Source organism: Crocuta crocuta, unplaced genomic scaffold (genome assembly GCF_008692635.1).
Source record: "Crocuta crocuta isolate KB4526 unplaced genomic scaffold, BGI_CrCroc_1.0 scaffold1471, whole genome shotgun sequence".
Classification (NCBI taxonomy): domain Eukaryota; kingdom Metazoa; phylum Chordata; class Mammalia; order Carnivora; family Hyaenidae; genus Crocuta; species Crocuta crocuta.
The window spans coordinates 127,733-149,363 of record NW_027527547.1 but is presented as its reverse complement, the minus strand read 5'-3'; the positions used below and the strand labels follow the sequence as shown (position 1 = coordinate 149,363).

General features: G+C 39.8%; 1 protein-coding gene and 1 non-coding gene across 2 annotated transcripts in view; one reads left to right on the top strand and one right to left on the bottom strand.

Annotated features, from left to right (window-relative positions):
* The window catches only part of PRKDC (protein kinase, DNA-activated, catalytic subunit), a 187,967-nt gene that overhangs the window by 116,249 nt on the left and 50,087 nt on the right, over window positions 1–21,631 (bottom strand). Inside the window, exons 28-36 of the mRNA XM_077765911.1 lie at window positions 17,441–17,535; window positions 15,922–16,021; window positions 14,232–14,365; window positions 9,851–10,105; window positions 6,650–6,873; window positions 5,701–5,912; window positions 5,168–5,300; window positions 4,335–4,490; window positions 3,292–3,495 (exon numbers count right to left, since the gene is read on the bottom strand). Of these exons, the coding sequence (XP_077622037.1) occupies window positions 3,292–3,495; window positions 4,335–4,490; window positions 5,168–5,300; window positions 5,701–5,912; window positions 6,650–6,873; window positions 9,851–10,105; window positions 14,232–14,365; window positions 15,922–16,021; window positions 17,441–17,535 (1,513 nt within the window). The remainder of the gene's footprint in view (window positions 1–3,291; window positions 3,496–4,334; window positions 4,491–5,167; window positions 5,301–5,700; window positions 5,913–6,649; window positions 6,874–9,850; window positions 10,106–14,231; window positions 14,366–15,921; window positions 16,022–17,440; window positions 17,536–21,631) is intronic.
* On the top strand, window positions 3,102–3,256 carry LOC144233136 (small nucleolar RNA SNORA62/SNORA6 family). Its single transcript, XR_013335602.1, has one exon. It is a non-coding gene; the product is annotated as a small nucleolar RNA SNORA62/SNORA6 family (small nucleolar RNA).

Sequence of the window (21,631 nt, the reverse complement as noted above, 5' to 3'; positions counted from 1 at the left end):
AATCTTGAATGAGCAAGGAGGATATACATTAGTGAATAAATGTTCATCTACTATGTAACCATTTGGGAAAAAAAATGTCATTTCTCCGGTGCTCTTTGCATTATTTACGTTTGTTTTAAAAAAAAGTAAAGAACCTATAAAAGTAACAGAAGAAATTATGGACCAATTTTAAAGACAATACTGGGGGGGGGTGGAAGCCTTCCTAAGTATGACATGAAGACAGGAACACCAGAAAAAAAAGATTAATAAATTTAACTATAATAAATTAAATACTTCTGTATAGAATAAACACTCCAAGTGAGATTGAAAGATTAATGGCCAGTAGGAAAAAGTACTTTTGTGAAAAGGTCTACTATCCTAATACACAAAAATCTCTTGGAGGGATTGTGGGAGGGGGGATGGGCTAAATGGGTAAGAGGCATGAAGGAATCTACTCCTGAAACTATTGTTGTACGATATGCTAACTAAGCTTTGATGTAAGTTAAAAAAATAAATTATTTAAAAATATATATACAAAAATCCCTTAAAACTAATAAGAAAGTTCACCCCAACAGAAACATGAGCAAAATACAAAAGTACAGCACACACCAGAAACATTCTGGTTGTTCAAAAATACTTGTGGAAGGGGTGCCTAGGTGGCTCGGTCACTTAAGCATCCAACTTTGGCACAAATCATACTGTGGTTCATAAATTCAAGCCCCACACCAGGCTCTCCACTGCCAGCAAGAAGCCTGCTTCAGATCTTCTGTCTCCCTCTCCTATGCCTCCCCCCACCCCGCTTGTCCTTTCTCTTTCAAAAATAAATAAACATTAAAAAAAACTACTAGTGGGAGACAAAGTTCAGAAGAGTTGGAGAACTCACATTAAACTTTAGAGATTAAAATACAAAACAGAGCTTTCACTTGTGGAATAATAAAATGTTTTTCGTATGGTGCAAAGTATTTCAAACTTTACCTGATTACTCAAATACTGGTGTTATATATAGAACATGACTCTACTCTTAACTACAAGTCTTTCTCTAATAAACAACAACAAAAAAAAGATATCCTACCTAGGGTACCCCACCACAGAGACCTGGCGGCCCCGGGTGTCCTCCGGTGGGGAAGGACCAACCTCGAGGACAGGCAAGGCCAGGTGCCCTGGCAGGGGACAGCTACATCACAGTCCTCCTCTCTTTGGACTCTCCGTCAAGTCCTGCTCTTGGTACTCTGGAGGTCTGGGAGTCCAGCTTCTGCAGCTCAAGTCAGCTGCCTGTCTCTCCACTGCTATGCCACACTACAGCTTTTTGGATTTCTAAGTCTGTTACGACTTGCCCTTTTGCTAGGAATAGCTTCCAAAATGTTGTCTCCCTTCTCTTTCCTCCTTTAATCTGTGTCCTTTAAGACTATGTTTAAAAAAAAAAAAAACCCACAAACCCATCTCTGTCACTTTAGAGGGAGCTGAGGAGGAAGTGGAAGTAAAAGTGTATGGCTTCTATACATCACCTTCACCAGAAGTCTCAACACTTCAGAGATCACAATGTTCTACTTCTGGGTGTCATGGGTCTATTAAAAGTTCATTTCTAACTTTGAAAACATAAATACCATCCAAAATCTATAAGGAACTCACCAAACCGCACACCCAAAAAACAAACAATCCAGTGAAAAAATGGGCAGAAGACATGAACAGACACGTCTCCAAAGAGGACATCCAGATGGCAACAGACACATGAAACGATGCTCAGCATCCCTCCTCATCAGGGAAATACAAATCAAAACCACACTGAGATACCACCTCACGCCAGTCAGAGTGGCTAAAATGAGCAAATCAGAGAACTCTAGATGCTGGCGAGGATGTGGAGAAACGGGCACCCTCCTACACTGTTGGTGGGAATGTAAACTGGTACAGCCCCTCTGGAAAACAGTGTGGAGGTTCCTCAGGAAACTAACAATAGAACTCCCCTATGACCCAGCAATAGCACTGCTAGGAATTTACCCAAGGGATACAGGAATGCTGATGCATAGGAGCACATGTACCCCAATGTTCATAGCAGCACTCTCCACAATAGCTAAAACATGGAAAGAGCCTAAGTGTCCATCAACAGATGAATGGATCAAGAAGATGTGGTTTATCTATACCATGGAATACTACATGGCAATGAGAAACAATGAAATCTGGCCATGTGTAGCAACATGGATGGACCTTGAGGGTGTTATGCTGAGCGAAATAAGTCAGGCAGAGAAGGACAAGTACCATATGTTTGCACGTATGGGAAGATTAGGAGGAACTTAGCAGAGGATCGTGGGGGAGAAGGGGGGAAATAGTGAGGGAGAGGGAGGCAAACCATGAGAGACTCTTGAATGCTGAGAAGAAACTGAGGACTGATGGGTGTCGGGGGGAGGGGGTGATGGACATGGAGGAGGGCACTTGTGGAGATGAACACGGGGTGTTGTATGGAAACCAACTTGACAATAAACTCTTAAAAATAAAAAACAACCCATAAATACCTAGCACAATCTGCCATAAAATACTCCCCTACAACAGACAAGCACTGTTTGGAATAAAAGCTTAACTCAATAGGAAATTATGCACTCTCCATTAACATGGCCATTCCCAACAGTTCCTATCTCCTGACTGTCTATAGACTGGGTTAAATTTGAAAATTTTACAAGTTTACAAACCAAAGTCAATATATACTAAATATGAAACTCCAAGGTTCAGCATGAGGGGGCCTAGGGCTACAGGAGGATCGCACAGAAAATGATGGCTCTCTGTGTCAAGCTGTGTGTAACCACAGAATGTACAGGACCCACTGGCGGCTGATGCCAAAACAAAGGCAGGTTAGGCCTCACGACACGCTTATGAGCTCCAATGCCATTTCTTCACAAAAGTCAATATCCTACACTGTGCCTTGTAATATTAGACCAGAAATTCTGGGGGAATGAGAGATTAGAAAAAATAATCCATGTTTCAACGTCCACTTAACATTATTAACTGTTCATAAAAGCTGTGTTTTCTTTCCTTTGATTTTGTTTTCAAATACTGGCAAAAGCTTTAAACCTTCCAGGAAGAGATCCCATTTTGTTTTAATGACATTTTTCAAGAACATGGCAATCTTTTTATAAGCATTATATAAGAAAATATTTCACTTAAATAAAAACTTCACAAAGAACTCCTAAATGCAGGTAGTGTGCTACAGGAGGAGCAAGTCGTTCGCTAACACCACATGGGTCTCTGGACCAATGAGTGGAGTTTGATAGTAATTCTTGGTACAAGAAAAAAATAAAATGAGTAAAAATAAAAAATAATTACCATTTTGGGATTATTTACAGATGACTTCACGAGTTCCAATACTGCAAGATCTAGATTTTTCAACAATTCAGTGTTGATTGTCTCTGAGAACAAGCTGTAAAAATACTCTCCGTGACAGAAGCTGAGTGCGTCTCTCTGGGCTGCTCCTGAAGGTGGCTCACACAACACCGCCGTGTCCACGAGAAGATTCACAAGGTGCTCACACTGTGGAGAAGCAAGGGAAGGTACAATGATAAGAGTATGTATCTTACCTGTGATAGAAAGACTCCTGGAAAGTTGCTAACCGTGAGAGTGGAAAATCACACAGTAAGTTCTAAAGAGAACCTGGTATTTGAAGGCCTGCGTTCAAGTTTGAATTGTACACATTTCAATGAACCTGTACTTTCCAGGGTTCATTTTGGGAAAGAAATCTTCCCTGACTTATGTTTCCCCCAAATTTCCAGAAAATGTTGTTGTTGCTTTGAGGAGAGAGGACAATAAGAGTATTTTTAGACAATCTAAATATGTAATTTGTTTACATTACATGAACAAAGGGGCAAAGAAGGGCTTTCTGCTACAGGAGGTAGGGAGGACAGATGGGAAGGAATGAACACACAGGATGGTTAGCAGGTCTCAGCTACAGCAGACACTATTTGAGGCCAGCCCTATATGCCTATATGGTTAAAGAGCCACTGAGATATCTTTCTGTAGAGCCTCTGGAATTATCCTCCAGGGTGCTCCCAAACCAGCCATCTGAAGATTAATAAGGACAGGAGAAGAGGAAGCCACTGTGTTAACACAGACGGTTTTATATTCACAAATGTTCTCTCCTTCTAATGTCTTTTCAGAAACAAAGTGGGATAGACAAAACCACAGTTTAAGAAGAATCTTATCTTATTTCTTTTATTTAAAAAAAACTTTTAGAAAGGAAGTCAGATCATACAAATCTATTAAAGTACTTGTGTAGCTAAGAACTTACTAAATTCCAACTAAATTCCTGCTTTTAGAAACACATTGCAAATGACTATCATGAGGATAGCATAGCATGCAGCTGCTGTTCCTACCAGTACTCCAAAAGCAAAGGCCAACTCCAGAAGTCCGCTGGCTAATCGCTTACAACTGGGGTCTAGTGAAGGAAGGCACTGTCGGTCATCTCCAGGTGCAATGCTTTTATAAACCAGGGAAAGAAGTTTTGTGCCAACAGGATACTGATCTGCAGACTAAGATAAAGTCAATACTGAAATATCCAGCAATAAGATATTTTATAGAAACAATTTCATACCTTTCATTAATTAAAAAAAATCCATAGTCATTAACACTGAAAACTACCTTCCAATTGTCAGGAAATTTTTCGCTCAACTTTGCTTTCCATGTTATATTTTTTCTTTAAATTGCCTAGCCACAAGGCACAATAGCAGTCCCTACAGTTCTTCAGCAAAGCTGCGGTAAATATAAATGTCCTTTATTTTCATTTTATACTTATAAATTTGTATATTTATATTCTGAGTCAACACATCTGGAACAAGTGATTCTGTAACCCCCACTTCAGCATACCCATACAGACAGGATGTTTAAATTTTTTTTTTAATGTTTTATTTATTTCTAGGAGAGAGAGAGAGAGACAGCGTGAGCAGGGGAGGGTCAGAGAGAGAGGGAGACACAGAATCTGAAACAGGCTCTAGGCTCTGAGCTGGCAGTCAGCACAGAGCCCGACGCGGGGCTCGAACCCACGAACCACGAGATCATGACCTAAGTGAAAGTCGGACGCTTAACCGACTAAGCCACCCAGGCACCCCAGGATGTTTAAAATGTATATATATAGGTATATATATAAGTAAATGGACTACTTCCATTAATAAAGCTAAGAGAAATGTAAAAACAAACTGGCTCTGGTTACCTGAGATGGTAAGACAACATGCAGGAAACCAGCTCTATGAAGCTGTTTACAAGCCGACAGGACACAAGCCAGCTTGGCCCTATCCACAGAAGCGTCAGGGCCATATAGGTCAATGGCACAAAGCTCCTCGATGCTGTGACAGAAACAAAAAGAAACTAGGTGAGTGCTGATCTCACCAAATTAGCAGGATACATTGAAAAGTTGAGTGTGTTCTGTTACGCGTGTGTTAACTGACTACCTGACACTCAAATTCACTACATGACCTGGGAAAGGGGACACAGGCTCACACTGAACAAGGGGCCAAAGCACTAATCCAGTCTCGGAAATCAACACGGGGCTAAGCCACATCTGAGACTTGTATACCATAGGTGCAGGGAAGGCATTTGTTAAACAGATGATTTTCAAACAACTAATGAGATCCTCTGCATCAAACGCCCCACAGATGAGATCCTTTACTTCAGGAAATGGGACTATGGCAGCCATAACTATGAATCCCACCATAACACTGGTCCCCAGCATGATCTGATGCCCACCTCTGTGCTGTTATTTCTTCCCTGAGGTGCATCTCCAGGATGTCTTTGAATGGGGACTTCTTTAGTGCTTTCATCAGGTTCACACAAACATCAGGAAGATGATTCATAACTAGGACATCACCAATGTTGAAACCTATGCTTGAGGGCTCACAGAGGGTTTTTACCAAGAGTTTCATAAGGTTTGTGTTATTATATAAATTCTTCTCAAGGAGCTGCAAAAGATGATTTGAATAAAGACACATCCATTAGTCAACATTTAGATTTTCACAATGTAAGGTCCGTGAAACTGGGAACTTTTGCCTGGCTAGGGCAGGGGTTGGCACACTTTCTCTGTAAAGGGTCAGACAACAGATGTTTTAGGATTTGTGGGCCCTATGGTCTCCACTGCAACTACTTAATTACCTGCCATTATAATGTGAAACCAGCCATGGACATACATGGACAAATGGACTTGAAGGTTCCAATAAAACCTTCCTTACAAAAGCAGGCAGTAGGTCGGATCTGACCTGTGGACCACAGTTCTATGGCTCCTGGTTTAGGGCAATGCTGTACCTACAGACAGCCCGGCATACAGCAGGCAGTAAAGAGCCTGGTATACAGCGGGCACTCAGTATGTACTAACTGGAGGGACTGACTGAACTTTGTTTATATAATAAGCTTCACAGATACATTTACAAATATTTGCTAATGTACATTTCCTAAGGCAAATGTTTGATCGATCATAGCATAAAATGCAATATCCAAAAAAACATTTAGAAAAACTTCGTATTTTATTCACACAGTAAGAATCTCAAGTACACACAGAACTTTACTACTTGCAAGAACACAGAACTCCTACAGCAACGGAAAGTTCTATGGAAGCCAAAACTACTTTCAATGGGTACTGGAAAGTACTCTTTGAGTGCCAAGTACTGACCTCAGACTAACAGAGCAGCAGGAGTGACCCTACCTTCCAGCCTTCTGGGGAGATGCTGAGCAGCGTGGTGGTGAATTCCATAATCCGGACCACAATTGTACATTTGCTGTAATTGTATCTTTCTCCCTCTTGTGGGCTGGGTCTGTGACCTACTGCCCCAGTGCCAAAGCACTTTTCTGCTGCTGTAATATCATGCATAGCAATGCTTTCTAAAAAGAAAGTCACTGCTTTCCAAAGCGAAGACTGTGTTTCAGTACCTAGAAAAAAATTACACTCAAATATTACCATATGCTTCCTTTTAATTTCACTAAGATTAATGTAAAATTCCTTCAAGTATAGGCATGGTATACTTTTATTCAAAATTCAAACTTAAAAAGCTTTAAAAAAAATCATGACAATTTCTATCAAATGTTTAAAAAGCTCATATGCTTTGATCCAGCATCAAAATTTTATCCTAATGAAATAATGGCAGAATTGTAAAGATGTGCTTGTAAGGATGTTCATTACAGCAGCTTTTAATAATGAAACAACAGAAACAACCTAAATATCCCTCAAAGGAGCAACGAAGAGACAAATTATGGCAGTGGTCTTTTTATGGAAACAACTGCATCAACTACCAAATGGACTTTGTCATAAAAGTCGCCAATCTGAAAGCACGAAGGTGCCGGCTCTCCTCTCCCATCTCCACTCCTTTCATGATCAGCCCTGTCTGCTTACAGGAAGAAAGACAAAACACCTTTCTCCTCTCTGCAGTCTCGCTGTACTTTTTATACCAGCATGCAAGGACCTCCCAAACAAAGGGACAATTTTAAAAAGTGGGGTACGTGTTGAAAGAGAGTGTAAAGGACTGAAGAAGAGATCCTTTTATAAGTCTGAGGATTTCCAGTTCTTTGTTTTCATAAAATTTTAGTTCATCAAATTGCCAACTTGACAGATCATTAAAAATAATTCTGATGACAGGTCACTGTATATTCAAAAGAACTGAGAGAAAATACATTAAGAATCTAATACCCTTAAATCCAGTAGACAATGGGCTGTATGACACATTCCAATCACAGGGATGTTAAATGTGGGAAAAAAAGTGGACATTTTGGCATTATTCAAATATGGCACTTATTTAGGTGAACAAGTTTTTTTTTTAGTAAAACCTATACAAAACAAAAACAATTCTAACCATATAATTTTACTTTTTATATGTGGTAATTATTTATCAAAACATGTATAGTTATAGTGGTAATACACAGAATGTGCCCTAATAACAAAGGTCATGATAACCCAACACAGAAGAAACTTATAACATCTAGACTGTTTTGTTGCAAAGATGTAGAGTTATAAGAAAAACATAAGCATAATAATATAATACTTAGGATAAAAAATGTGAAGGGTATGGAATGGTAATAATAATTCAGGCACCTTGCAAAATTTCCAGTAAAGAAACTATTTTAAAGCTGTTAAATAAAAATAAAGATGTTAAATAAAAAACCTCTATAGTATTTAGGCTCCACTGAACATGTTTTTTTAAGTAATGTTAACAGTTTTATGTTAAATGCCCATACTTATGACACACGACAGAAATTAATTTTTTCAATTACTTAAAGCAAAGAGGATTTTTTTGGTTAAGTCTGAAAGAAGGTACATTGTTTTTAATGTCTCCCACTCCTCACAAGGTATATAAATAAAACAGTTTGAAGACTGCTTAATTGTGAGACAGTTGCATAATTAGGTATTACATGGTCATTTAAATTAGCTCAATTATATATACCGACATAAAAAGACATCCAGTATTTTAAGTTTCTGTTTAAAAGTTTCATTTTAAAAATCAAATTATATCAAAGCATGCATATGATCCCATTATGTTAAGAAATGTTTTAAATATATATATTATATGCATAGAAAAAGTTTAAAAAAGTAAACACTAACCTGTCTTAATGTTTGTCACTAAAGAATGCAAATCAGGGAAAAGGTTTTACATATTTCCTATACTTTTTTGTTTTTTAAATTTTCAGAATGATATAGTTCTCTTAAAACAACAAATTTAAGGTACTACTTGCAACTGAACAGCTACTATTGCTATTTTTAAAGTTTCAGAACTTTTCTGACCCATCCCTCTGAGAATCCCATACTAAAATCTTGCAGAATCCCATACTACAGAGTCAGATCTTCTCAAAATCGTATAAAATCTGCTTTCCCAACCCCAGTGTGTGTGCGTGCACAGATGACACACTCCCCACCATGGATGGTTCCCACTTTCTCAAACTAAAAGAAAGACAATAAGACAACCTGGTTCTTTTTCCCAAATTCACAAAACACAGACTTCATTCACCTCCAACAGAATTAAAGAGAGACTGGTAGTTTCTTTAGCCAACCAGCACCACCAGAATGGATGCTCTGTCTACACTGAAAATCATTTAAATAACATAATACGATCTGCATGGCAAGCTGCGTGTTTAGCCCATGAGAGAGGATTTAGGTGGAATCCCCACTTCCGAGAGAGCCTCAAAAGCCCATGCGCAGTATCAGCTGCCGTTGGCCCTGGATGCTCTGGACCAGAGAGATGCACCTCCAGGACCCAGGTCCTGTTCAGATCACCTGAAGGATGGAGCCTGCCATCGCCTTCCCAGCACGGGCCCAGGAGCACACGAAACACTCCGCCCTGCATTCTGTTCTCTGCAGACAACACTGTTGTCATCATACTACAGGAAAAATGCTAAGGAACAGGACAATTTAAGAAAAATGAGGACGTGCTACTCAGAAACATAAGATCACAGAGCCTCATGTTAGGAAGAATTCTTCTATTTTACACACACTTTTTTTTTTTAAAGGTTTTTTTTTAGGTAGTCTCTACACCCAAAAGGGGCTCGAATCCTGAGACGAAGAGCCACATGCCCTATCGACTGAGCCAGCCAGGTGCCCAGGAAGAAGTCTTGTAATGTGCTAAAGCAAAGAAAAAGTCAAAAGGTTACTTGATAAGAGGGTCTTCAAGGACCTGTTCAGGGCACAGAACAGACAGATGCTAGGCAGGTTCCCACAACCTCAGTTGTGTACACCAGACTCTTGGCCTCACATAAGCTCAAGGAATAATGCAGGGACTAAACAAACACCACCCAATACCACCACTGTTAATGATGATTCTGAGAGTGGCATCTGTCTAGTCAAAGACCCCAGTGCTGTTCTGCCCAAAGTGGCTCCAGGCAGAACTGGGCCATAGTAACTTGGAGCACAGGTTATACATACCCAGGATCTCAGGGGCCTCGAGGGTTTTCTCTTCAGTGAAGGTGTTGTAGCACTCTAGGGCCGCCAGGAGCATGTCCATCCACTGCAGGGTAGCTCGCAGGCTGAACGGCCCTTGGAGATGGAGGAGCGTGGGCTGAGCAACGATGCCTGACGGCCGATCACAACCCCCTCCTCCCCCCTCAAATGTGTTTATGAGGAAGGAAGTATCTTTGTTCTTGAGGATATCTTTCAGCCACAAAGAAGGTGACTTGTTGCCTTAAAAAAGAAACAAGATTAAAACACACTTTAAATAGCTTTCACATAATTAAAATTAATCACTGTAATAAATAATAATAATAAAGCCAGAATTAAGTCTGATATGTTAACAAAAAGAATCAGAGCAGAGCAAGACTGGCAATTTCACAGTATTTCAAATATAGCTTCCCTAAAGAGTCCCATATAAAGTACCTACCAGAGCAGTAAAATTTCAGAATGATAGGAGATAATTTTTTTTTAACCACAGTAATCATAACTTCTTTCACTGTAATTACTGCCAAGAAGGTCTTTCCATCAAAGCCATTCTCTTCAGTTACTCTAAACATTATATAAATGGCTAGATACCATTTGCATAGTTGTGAATGTCCTATCCTTTCCCTTGCCTTTTTTCTTGAAAATTATTACCCTCATTTTTTAGGAGTAATTTAAAGAATAAACACAAAAAAGAGCACTGCGACTCTCCAGTCCCTGTCCTACATCCTGGCTGTGCAGACCCTGCTTCTCTTGTGTCTTGGTTTTCTTGTCATAACGGTACTTACCTTTGAGGTTCCTACAAAGATCAATGAACTGAAGTAGTAAATATTTGAAAAAGTGTTTATATCACACAGTAAGTGCAATTTTTATTAAATAAAAGAGTCAAATTATCTGTTTTAAAAGACATTTTTTCTTTTAGGTATTAATCATTTTCTAAACTGAAAATGAAAAAAACATTAAATTTAATGAAAAAACATTAAATTTTATTTTGCACGCTCTGAAATCGGTGACTGCAAAGGTCAAATCATCCTGATGCTACTGAAGTTAAAGGAAGAATGGAAAACAATAATGTATTTCTGATGTAGTAAGAAATAGTTTTCCTACTGTGTTAAAAAAAAACCTATCACAGCTATATAAGGAAAGTTTCAATATCCTGTTTTCAGGGTTTGCTTTAGAAAGAAATATTATTAAATCTTCTACTATCTTCACTAAAAATTGACAAAGAAAATAAAATACTGAGTAAAAATATTTAAGTTCTCTCTCACACGCTAAGAGTTGTAGAAGAGAAAGGACAGAAAAAGGCAGTATAGAAAAAGGAGAGGACAAGGGGACACAGAGAAGACATGGGCCTGGGAAAGCACATTCCAATTGCTAGGAATCTTCCCAGATCCCTGCCTCCTTCTCACTCTTCTTCCCAAAACTACAGCTTCTGTGACTCTGGCTTTCCATCCACAGGAATATCCGAAGTCAGAAGCCCCTGACACATGTCACAGGGACATGCCTGTGCTTGTCACTTCATCCCACGGATCTGGGTGTTGCCTAGCACCCCTGGTGACAGTGTAGTCTTATAGGGCACTAAAGGGTGGCTGAGCTGACTCTTGATTTTGGTTCAGGTCATGCATGATCTGATGGCCATGGGATCAAGCCCCGCGTTGGGCTCCGTACTGAATCAAGCCTGCTTGATTCTCTCTCTCCCACTGTCCCTCCCCTGCTGGCTCGCTCTCTCATTCAATCAATAAAGAGACACTTAACACTGTCCCTTAAAAATCACTGGAAGCAGCATTATTAACAGCCAAGATATGGAAGCAGCCCAAGTATCCACTGACTGAAGAATGGATAAGGAAGACATGATATAAACAGTATTCAACCACAAAACAGAATGAAATCTTGCCATTTACAATGACATGGATGGAACTAGACAGTATCATGCCAAGTGACGTCAGTCAGAAAAGACAAATACGATACGGTTTCACTCATGTGTGGAATTTAAGAACAAAACAAACAAACATGGGTGGCAGAGAAGAGAAGCAAACCAAGAAACAGACTCTTAATATAGAGAACAAACTGATGGTTAGGAGACAGGAGTGGGGTGGGAGGAGCAGATAAACAGGTGGTGGGCAAGGAGTACACTTATGATGAGCACCAGGTAATATACGAAGTGATGAACCACTATACTATACACCTGAAACTAATACAACACTGTATGTTAACTGACTGGAATTAAACCAAAATTTCACAAAAACCCAAAACATCATTAGGAGTTAAATATAGCAGAGAGAGAGGCAGATGCACAATTGGAGGGCGCAGAGGAGATAAGCCAAGGAACGCTCACCCCTTTTATGCAAAGTATATGTTGGTGGTAAGCAAGGTTCACCTACTACTTGGCATCCTTTCTTTAACAGAAACAATTCTGAGAGGCAGAGCTCCACTTACTTCATTAAAAATACGTGAGGCCTCTACTGAAGGCAATTAAGAACAAGAGAAATGTACAGGACCAGTGAGGCTGATATCACTGGAAATTGTGTGGGCTACAGGAGAACCAGAGACCCAACCCAGAGGAAGGGAGGGCCGGCCAACTAGCAGTTGTGACATAATATCTGGGCCAAGTTTCCTTTAGAAATAAGGAAAACACACCCCACCCTTGCACCTCATCCAATCTTCATGTACGTTACAGGACTGTTGTGAGAATGACAATGTAAGAAAACTAACTTTGTACGGGCGCCTGGGTGGCTCAGTTCAGTAAGCAGCCAACTCTTGGTTTCTGCTCAGGTCAAGATCTTGTAGTTTGTGAGTTCAAGCCCCACAGTGGGATCTGTGCTGACACCACAAAGCCTGCTTGGGATTCTCTCTCTCTTCCTCTCTCTCTGCCCCTCCCCTGCTCATGCTCTCTCTCAAAATAAATAAATAAACTTAAAAAAAAAACAAAGAAACTAACTTTGTTAATTAAAAGCAATAAACAAATATAAAATACTAATTATGTTATTAAAACAATTCTCTACATTAAAAAAATCCAATTGCACATTACCACTATATACATAAAATTATAATAGACAAATATATACTACATATTTGTATACCAAATAAAATATGTAGTACAAATACAATCATAATATATGCTATAGATTTATATAGCATCACAATATATTCCACAGTATAACAAAATGTAGAATCTTCAAAGTTTCAGAACTACACCAAGTAATTTTTGCCTCTTTCTCTATGAGGAAAAAGCCCCAAAGTAGTACTCCACCCCATTTTCTGAAAAGAACCGCTCTCTCACGATTGGTAGTGCACTGTCACTTTTTCAGGGCCTGGGTCTGTCCTGGTTCTGGATGCATGCACAGTGCACTCCACGGGGGGGTCAGGGCCTGGGTCTGTCTTGGTTCTGGACGTGTGCACAGTGCACTCCACGAGGGGGGTCAGGGCCTGGGTCTGTCCTGAGGCACAGCTTCTCTAACCTATGCTCCGAAACCTTGGCTTGGACTTACTGGAGAACATAGAACAAATACATTTATTCCTAAGAAATTTAGTAATTATTTCAAGTCTATAAGTACAATTTAATGGCTTAGTGTAATAGTGATTTAAAAAGCACAGGCTCACTGTGTTCCTTTAGTCTCACAGTAATCTGAGATCATTTAGATTTAGGAGTCTAGCAATTTTTTTTTTTTCTTTAACAAATAGTTTATTGTCAAATTAGTTTCCACATAACACTCAGTGCTCATCCCCACAAGTGTCCTCCTCCATGCCCATCACCCCCCTCTCCCCCACATCCATCAGTTTTTGTCAGCATTCAAGTGTCTCTCATGGTTTGCCTCTCTCCCTTTCCCCCACCATTTCCGCCCTTCTTCTCCCCCTTGTTCCTCCGTCAAGTCCTCCTAATCCTCCTANCATTGTGGAGAGTGCTAGGAGTCTAGCAATTTCTTATTAATCACACGGTAAAACTTTTAAAAACTGCAGTATTTCATTAACTATTAATAAAATTTCTAAATCTTAACTGAGTATCATGTTAACAACTGAAATGGTTACCCAACCCTTCTTCATTTCCTTTAAATAACACAGAAAAGCAAAAATGCAGTAGAATAAAAAAGATACTGGGATATTCTAAATTTACTTCCTCATTATCATTTGACAGATAACAAATTAGCAGTTTTTTCTTTCTTTCTGTAAATCTTTGTGAAATGTAGAGCCCATAATTTATCCTTTGTCACGCAAATGACCCATAATGGTTATTGAACATACTTATCTTTTTATCAGGAACATTTTATTTGGTATATTCATCTGAATAATGGAAAGGTTACATTTTAAATAAGTACACATCTCTAAACTACTGGTAAAAGCAAGACCCATGATTTATAAGACATAAAGATCACAATACCTGGCAATAGAGGAACGAATTTATAAAACAGTTCTATGGATTTGTGTCGACATTCCGTCTGGGGCCTCCCACAGTGGACTAACAGCCAGTGGACAACATCTAGTAAGCACAATGATGCCCCGGGTGGAAATCCTCTATACGGAAATAACATACTGTATTTAATGCGCGTCCCAACATTTAGCATTTAGCTAACCCAAGAATCTAGAAATCATAAACTCAACTCTGCCATACTAATACATGTAGAAACCTCATCAAAAGGCATTCAATTTATTTTTAATGTATTATCATTAGTATACAATCAAATGTCACGGTTAAATAGGTCTAAATGCTGTTTACCTTCTTTTTGAGGAAAAAAGTTTAAAAACGTTTCTTAAAATTTAAAAGGTTCATGTTTCCTTTTCAATGTATCTTAAAAGGGGTTCTGAGATATAAAGTCGTGCTTCTCAAACTGTGGCCCCTGAACCGGCTGCATCAATATTATCTGTAAACTTGGAAGAAATGCAAGGTATTGGCCCCACTCCAGACATACTGAAAGATTCTAGGGCCAGGGCCCAGCAACTTGTGTTTTAACAAGACCTTCAAGTAAGTCTGATCACTGCTTCAGATTGAGACCAATGATCTAGAGAGGTCAAAAGTTAACAACATGATCTGAAAGAATCAATTTTAAAACAATTGAGGGAAGGGGCACCTGGGTGGCTCAGTCGGTTGGGCCTCCAACTTTGGCTCAGCTTATGATCTCACAGCTTTTCGGTTCTAGCCCTGCATCAGGCTCTGTGCTAAGAGCTCAGAGCCTGGGGCCTGCTTTGGATTCTGGGTCTCCCTCTCTCTCTCTTCCTCTCCCTCACTTGCACTCTGTCTCTCTCTCTCTCAAAAATAAACATTTTTTTAAAAAAATAATAAAATAAAACAACAGAGGAAATACTAATATCCAATTTACATGTGCCAATACTCCTCCAGAGTGGTAGAAGCCAGGAGACACCCTGGACACCCTGCACAGACCCACAGATCTGGAGGGGCTATGCATGGCACACCCCATCCTGCTGAGAGACCTTGCTAGGATGGAAAGAAGAGAGAAGACTGGATACCACTGGCTAATATGGCAGTTTTGTCTTTAGGTAGCTTCATCTCATAATTCTAAATTCCCATGACTGTTAAAATGCTACTATTTCAATATTTCAGTTCTTATATTTCAAAAAATTTTTTAATGTTTTATTTATTTCTGATAGAGAGCGCATGAGCAGGGAAGGGTCAGAGAGAGAGGGAGACACAGAATCTGAAACAGACTCCAGGCTCTGAGCTGGCTATCAGCACAGAGCCCTACGCAGGGCTCGAACCCACGAACCGTGAGATCATGACCTGAGCCGAAGTCAGACGCCCAACTGACTGAGCCACCAGGTGCCCCTCAGTTCTTACATTTCAAATTTACTCCACAAGAGTTCATGCATTTTCTAGTCAAATAATTCCACACTAAATCTGTACTCAAATAAATGTTTCATTTACAAATTTATACCTTAAACCAAGTATTTTCAAACACAAGTTTTTAGTGTCCTAGACATTGACTACTCCTATTTCCACACATTCCGTGTTTAAATTCTCTATGTTTCCACACATTCCTTCCAGATTTTCTTTCGTTAACTGAGAATTAGTTTTATGCTGGAAAAAAATTTAAAAAGGAAGCAATATCACCTACCGTGGCCTACGTCGTTTTTTCACTTTGTTTAAAGATACGTGCTTCTTTTCAATGATACGCCTTAGGTGATCAATGGCATCACAACACTGTTGAACTGTACCTGTTCTCAAGTATAAAAATATATTTCCAAAGGAGATATATAGCTGGTTATTATTAATATATTAGTATTATATGTTTATTGACCTAGTTTTTTAACAAAAAAGATAATTTTATAACAGAGGTAATATCGTTTCATCCCTCAGAGTATAAAGTTTAACTAAATGATTTACACTGTCCAAAACAAAACAAAACCCGCATTTAATGCTGTAGGACAGTACAGTGCACATGCACAAACACACTCACACACAGCAGCACCACCTACTGAACTGTCCCGCAGCCCCCAGCCCCCAGCCAGCCAGAGCACAGCCCCACATAACGGATCGGAGGTGGAAGACTCGACAGGCATTACGAAGCCCACTCAGCAGGCCAGATGCTGTGCATCTTAATTAAAGGCTATTATTTAAGGGATATAAATTCCTTGACCCCCCCTTTTTCTTATGTAAGTTCAACCATATCATAGCTTAATAATATAGGCACTGAAGGGGAACCGAAGCAAATGAGTAAAACCATCTACAAACATCTTGGGTTATTTAGGAAAGGACCCTTACACAACTTGAGTTCTATTACAAAGAAAAACTTTTCTTTCTATGCTTTGAAAATATGGCAGTGATTTTTAAGAGTCAAAGTTTCACTTGTTGAGAAAATATACCTATATGTCAGGATAAACAGAGCAATTTTAAGCTCTTTGATGGCAAGGGCCAAATTTTAAGCACTTTTACCCATAGCAGGCTGTGAACATGAAGGACAATAGAGCTCAACCTGTCTTTTGAGAAAACAGAAAACAACAGAAAATAAAATCTGAATAAATCAAAGAGAAGTTCTGCCACACGCAGCTATGTAAGTCACTTACGTTCTCTGCTAAGATGTCTAGATACTCATTCTGACCACAGTACAGATGTAACTGTAAAAACTACCATCTATTACTCTCTTATTAAGTCTATTTCTGACTATTTTACATTATTTCTTAATTATGGTACAAATGGTTTTATCACAATCTTGTAATGAGATCTATATTCCACTTTTCGGTGGCTATTACGGCCAGCTTTCTCTACATGCTGTGATCGTACATTCCCACATTCTGTGTCATCACAGTAACTGTCTGGCTTCATTGGAGCTGCACAATCAAACTGCCCCACCTGCCGTGGGCAGGAGCTCTGACTGGCCAGGAGCCAAGCTCAGGGGCTACCAGGGCTCAAGGTGAGTCTCAGAGGAGGCGAGCACTGAAGACTTATACAAACTGCACTAGAGACACTGGAGGGGCACACCCCCCTTCACACTTGTCATCCTAAATGGGAGATGGGAGGAAAAACCCATTAGCTTATGAAGAACTACCTGAGGCTTAACCCCTGAGTGGAAAAGCTCTTGAAAACCTGTCAGGCTAACAACTGGCATGCAAACAAAAAGCTCAAGTAAGACCTACCTAAGGATTTCTCATCTGCGTGGGCTAAGGCCAGACTTTCCAGATATGTAACCAAAGCTTCAAACACAAACTGTTCTACCAGAGATTCTTCTTCCCTGTAAAATAAAGAATATTGATCTCACCTAGGAAAACAATAAAGCAGAAGTGACAACAGAAAAAAGTGATGTTATCAAAAAATGCATAAATTAAATTTGATTTTAAAAAATGGCTCAAATGTTTTGAAACCTATAACCACCAAATACTTTTCAAAGAAGAAAACTTCCTCAAGAGCAGATCAAAAACTACATAAACCAAAAGATGCAGTACTGGCTTTTTATCTGCATACAAGTACCCTTCCATCTGTGGAACTGCTCATAACACATACCTTAGGACCACTGTTCTGACCACACTTCCACACACCTCATTAAAATTAATAGGAAAAAAGATCTCATACCATATGCACATTCTTTCAAAATCAGAGAATTTCAAAAGCCCTCATCCTGTCCAAAAGCCAGTCAACTTCAATAGTGAACACTAAGCCTTTTAGAACCACATCAGGCAAATGGAAATAATTAATTCAGTCAACAATGTCTGTGGACCATATTCTTATACACAGTAAACTCATGGATGGGTGAAGGGCAGAGGCCAGATCTCTCCCTGGAAAATGTGTTCCTTACTAACACAGGACAATGAATGATTGAATATAAAGTGACAGGGCTAGGCACTGAATCTGAGAGAGGTTCAGAGAAAAGGCTGAATTGAAGTTCTTGTGTGATGCAGTGCTGGGTCACTGTGCAGCCCACTGGGAAGGAGCACGTTCCCAGAACAAATGGAACTAGAGCGAGGTGCCAGAGGACGGAGCACTTACACTAACAATTACAAACTGGTGTTTGGTTTGGCAGGCGTACTGTCCTCATTTCGTTGTTTCTTTCTTTTTAAGTTTGAGTCCTAAGAAGGACAGTGCCTGTCAGAACTCCACAAGCTCCACATCTCCCCCAATGTCGCACACACATATCTGGCGCTGAAAACAGAGGACAGTACCGATAAATGTATGGTATGGGCAAAGATGTGGAGGCAAGATGGAAAACACAGGAGACAGCAAGCAAACCAAAAGAACTAGAAGAGGTTCATTTGGAAGAGCAGTTTGGGATGACACTGAAAAAGTTGGGGAGGTCTTAGAATGCCGGGCTGAGTTCAACAGCTTAGGTAAAAGAAGGTAAGCAGAGAAATGGCATGACAAAATAACTCAGAACTGTGCTTCCTAAGAAAGGTGTGCAAAACAGTTTATCAGCATGCAGAAAGGAGACAGTAGAACTTGTCTTTATATTATTCAACATGAAAGATCTCAAAAAACTTGTATCTCATGCACATTTTCTCAAAAAGCCTGTTGGAACGTGATCCAACAAATCAGAATACACAACAGAGGAAAAGAAAACAAAAGATCAAACACAGGAAAGAAGTAAAGGGGATATTCAAGAGGAGAGGCAAGTTGATCCAGACACGACAGGTGAGGAGATACCCAAGAAAGAGACTTGTTAACAGCTGTCTCCACCAAAACACTGTGTTATGGATTTTTCAACCTGGAAGGAATATGGCCCAAATTCCACTCTTTACATGATCAGGTAAAGTTCTTCTGTCCATGTTCAGCCTGGATCAGCTGACAGTGCTCATTAATTCCACAAGAGAATTTTGCTTTAACACGCTCCTGACACATGGGGGTGGACTCCTGGGAACTGAGATGCGGCAGTTCAAGGGCAGTCCACACCCTCAGACGATATTTCTCCCTGATGTCAGCTAGTGGTCCACTTCACCATTGTGGAGAGCTGTGCTTCCTAAAACTAACGTGAGCCTTGTCACGCTATTTCTTTGGAATGGGCTCCTGTTATCCCTCATGGAGCTATAGCTGACTAGTCTCCACAGAGCGGATTATCCCAGGATACTTCACCTAACAGTGAAAACACTGACCTTTACTGCTTTTCAAACTGTGAGAGTGTTATCAGTTAGGGTACATACATACAAAATGAAACAAATTAAGAAAGGGGAATAAGTAATATAAAGGAAGAATGATTAGCTTAGTGCAGAGGAGAGTCTAAAATTCTGAAAACACTCTACTTCTTAACCTAGGTGGTGAGTCTACAAAAACTTGCTTTATTATTATTCAATAAACTTTACAGTTTTTCTTCAACTGAGGCATAATTGACTACATGTCAGTTATGTTTATATTACTTCCAGGAGCACAACATGACGACTCTGTATTTGTGTACACTACAATATGATCACCACAGTAATCCTTTCAAAATTGGAGCCAATCCTCTCAAACTCTGCTACTAAATAAACCATGTTTATGTAATATTGTAAATCCTTTGTTGTCTTCGCCAGGAGGAGATTCCATCTTAAGAAACCACTGTCGGGGCGCCTAGGTGGCTAAGTCAGTTAGGCGTCCGACTTCAGCTCAGGTCATGATCTCACGGTTCGTGGGTTTGAGCCCCACGTCAGGCTCTGTGCTGACAGCCAGCTCAGAGCCTGGAGCCTGATTCGGATTCTGTATCTCCCTCCCCTGCTTGCGCTGTCTCTCTCTTTCTCTCTCAGAAATAAATAAACATTAAAAAAAAGTTAAAAAAAAAAAAAAGAAGAAGAAAGAAACCACTTTCTTTGCTCATCCCTAAGATGCAACTCTTCATCCATTCAAGTTTGATTATGAGATTGCAATAATTCAGTCACATCTTCTGGCTCCACTTGTAATTCTAGTTCTCTTGCTATTTCTACCACATCCAGTTACTTCCTCCAGGAAAGTCCTGAACCCGTCAAACTCATCCATGAGGGTTGAAACCCATTTCTTCCCAACTCCTATGAATGTTGATGCTTTCATCTCTTCCCAAGAATCATGAATGTTCTTAATGACATCTATTACAGTGAATTCTTTCTAGGCTTACAATTTACTTTGCTCAGATTCATCTGAGGAGTCACTCTCTATGGCATCTATAGCCTTAAGAAATACATTTCTTAAATAAAAAGACTTGAAAGTCAGGACACCTGGCTGGCTCAGTGGAGCATGTGACTCCTGATTTCAGGGTCGTGAGTTCAAGCCCCACACTGGGCATAAAGCTTATTTAAAAAAAAAAAGACTTGAAAGTCAAAATTACTCTTTGATCCATTAACTGCAGAATGGATGTTGTGTTGGCTGGCATGAAAACATATAATCTCATGGTACCTCTCCATCACAGCTCTTGGGTAATCAGGTGCATGGTCACTGAGCAATAATATTTTGAAAAGATCTTTGTTTCTGAGCAGTAGGTCTCAACAGTGGGCTGAAAATATTCAGTAACCAGATTGTAAACAGATGTATTGTCATCCAGGTTTTGTTGTTCCTTTTAGAGAGCACAGATAAGAGTAGATTTAGCATAATTCTGAAGGATCCTATGATTTTTGGAATGGTAGATCAGCACTGACTCTAACTTTTCACTAGCTATGTTAACCCCTAACAGGAGTCAGCCTGTCCTCTGAAGCCAGGCATTGACTTCTCTCTAGCTATAGAAGTCATAGATGGCATCTTCCAATAGAAGGCTGTTTCATCTCATTGAAAATCTGTTGTTTAGTGTAGGCATCTTCATTAATTATTTTAGCCAGATCATCTGGATAACTTAGCAGCACTTGCTGCTTCATCTTGCACTTTAATGTTATGAAGATGGCTTCTTTCCTTAAACCTCACAAAGCTCTGCTAGCTTCAGACTTTTCTTCTACAGCTTCCTCACCTCTCTCAGCCTCCACAGAACTGGGGAGAGTCAGGGCCTTGCTCTGGCTTAGGCTTTGGCTTCAGGGAGTTTTGTGCTGCTTTGTTCTTCTATCCAGACCACTACAACTTTCTCCATATCCGCAATAAACCTGTTTCACTTTCTTATCATCCAACTGCTCACAGAAACCGCAGCTTTAATTTCCTTCAAGAATGTTTCGTTGGCATTCACTACTTGCCTAACAGGTGTAAGCAGCCTAGCTGTCGGCCTATCTCAACTTTTGATGTGCCTTTCTCACTAAGCTTAATCATTTCTAGCTTTTGATTTAAATCAAGAGACATGCAACTCTTCCTTTCACTTGAACACTTAAAGAGGCCATTATAGAGTTATCAAGTGGCCTAATTTCAATATTGTTGAGTCACAGGGAATACAGAGGCCCAAGGAGAGGGAGAGAGATGGGGGAACAGCCAGTTGGTGAAGT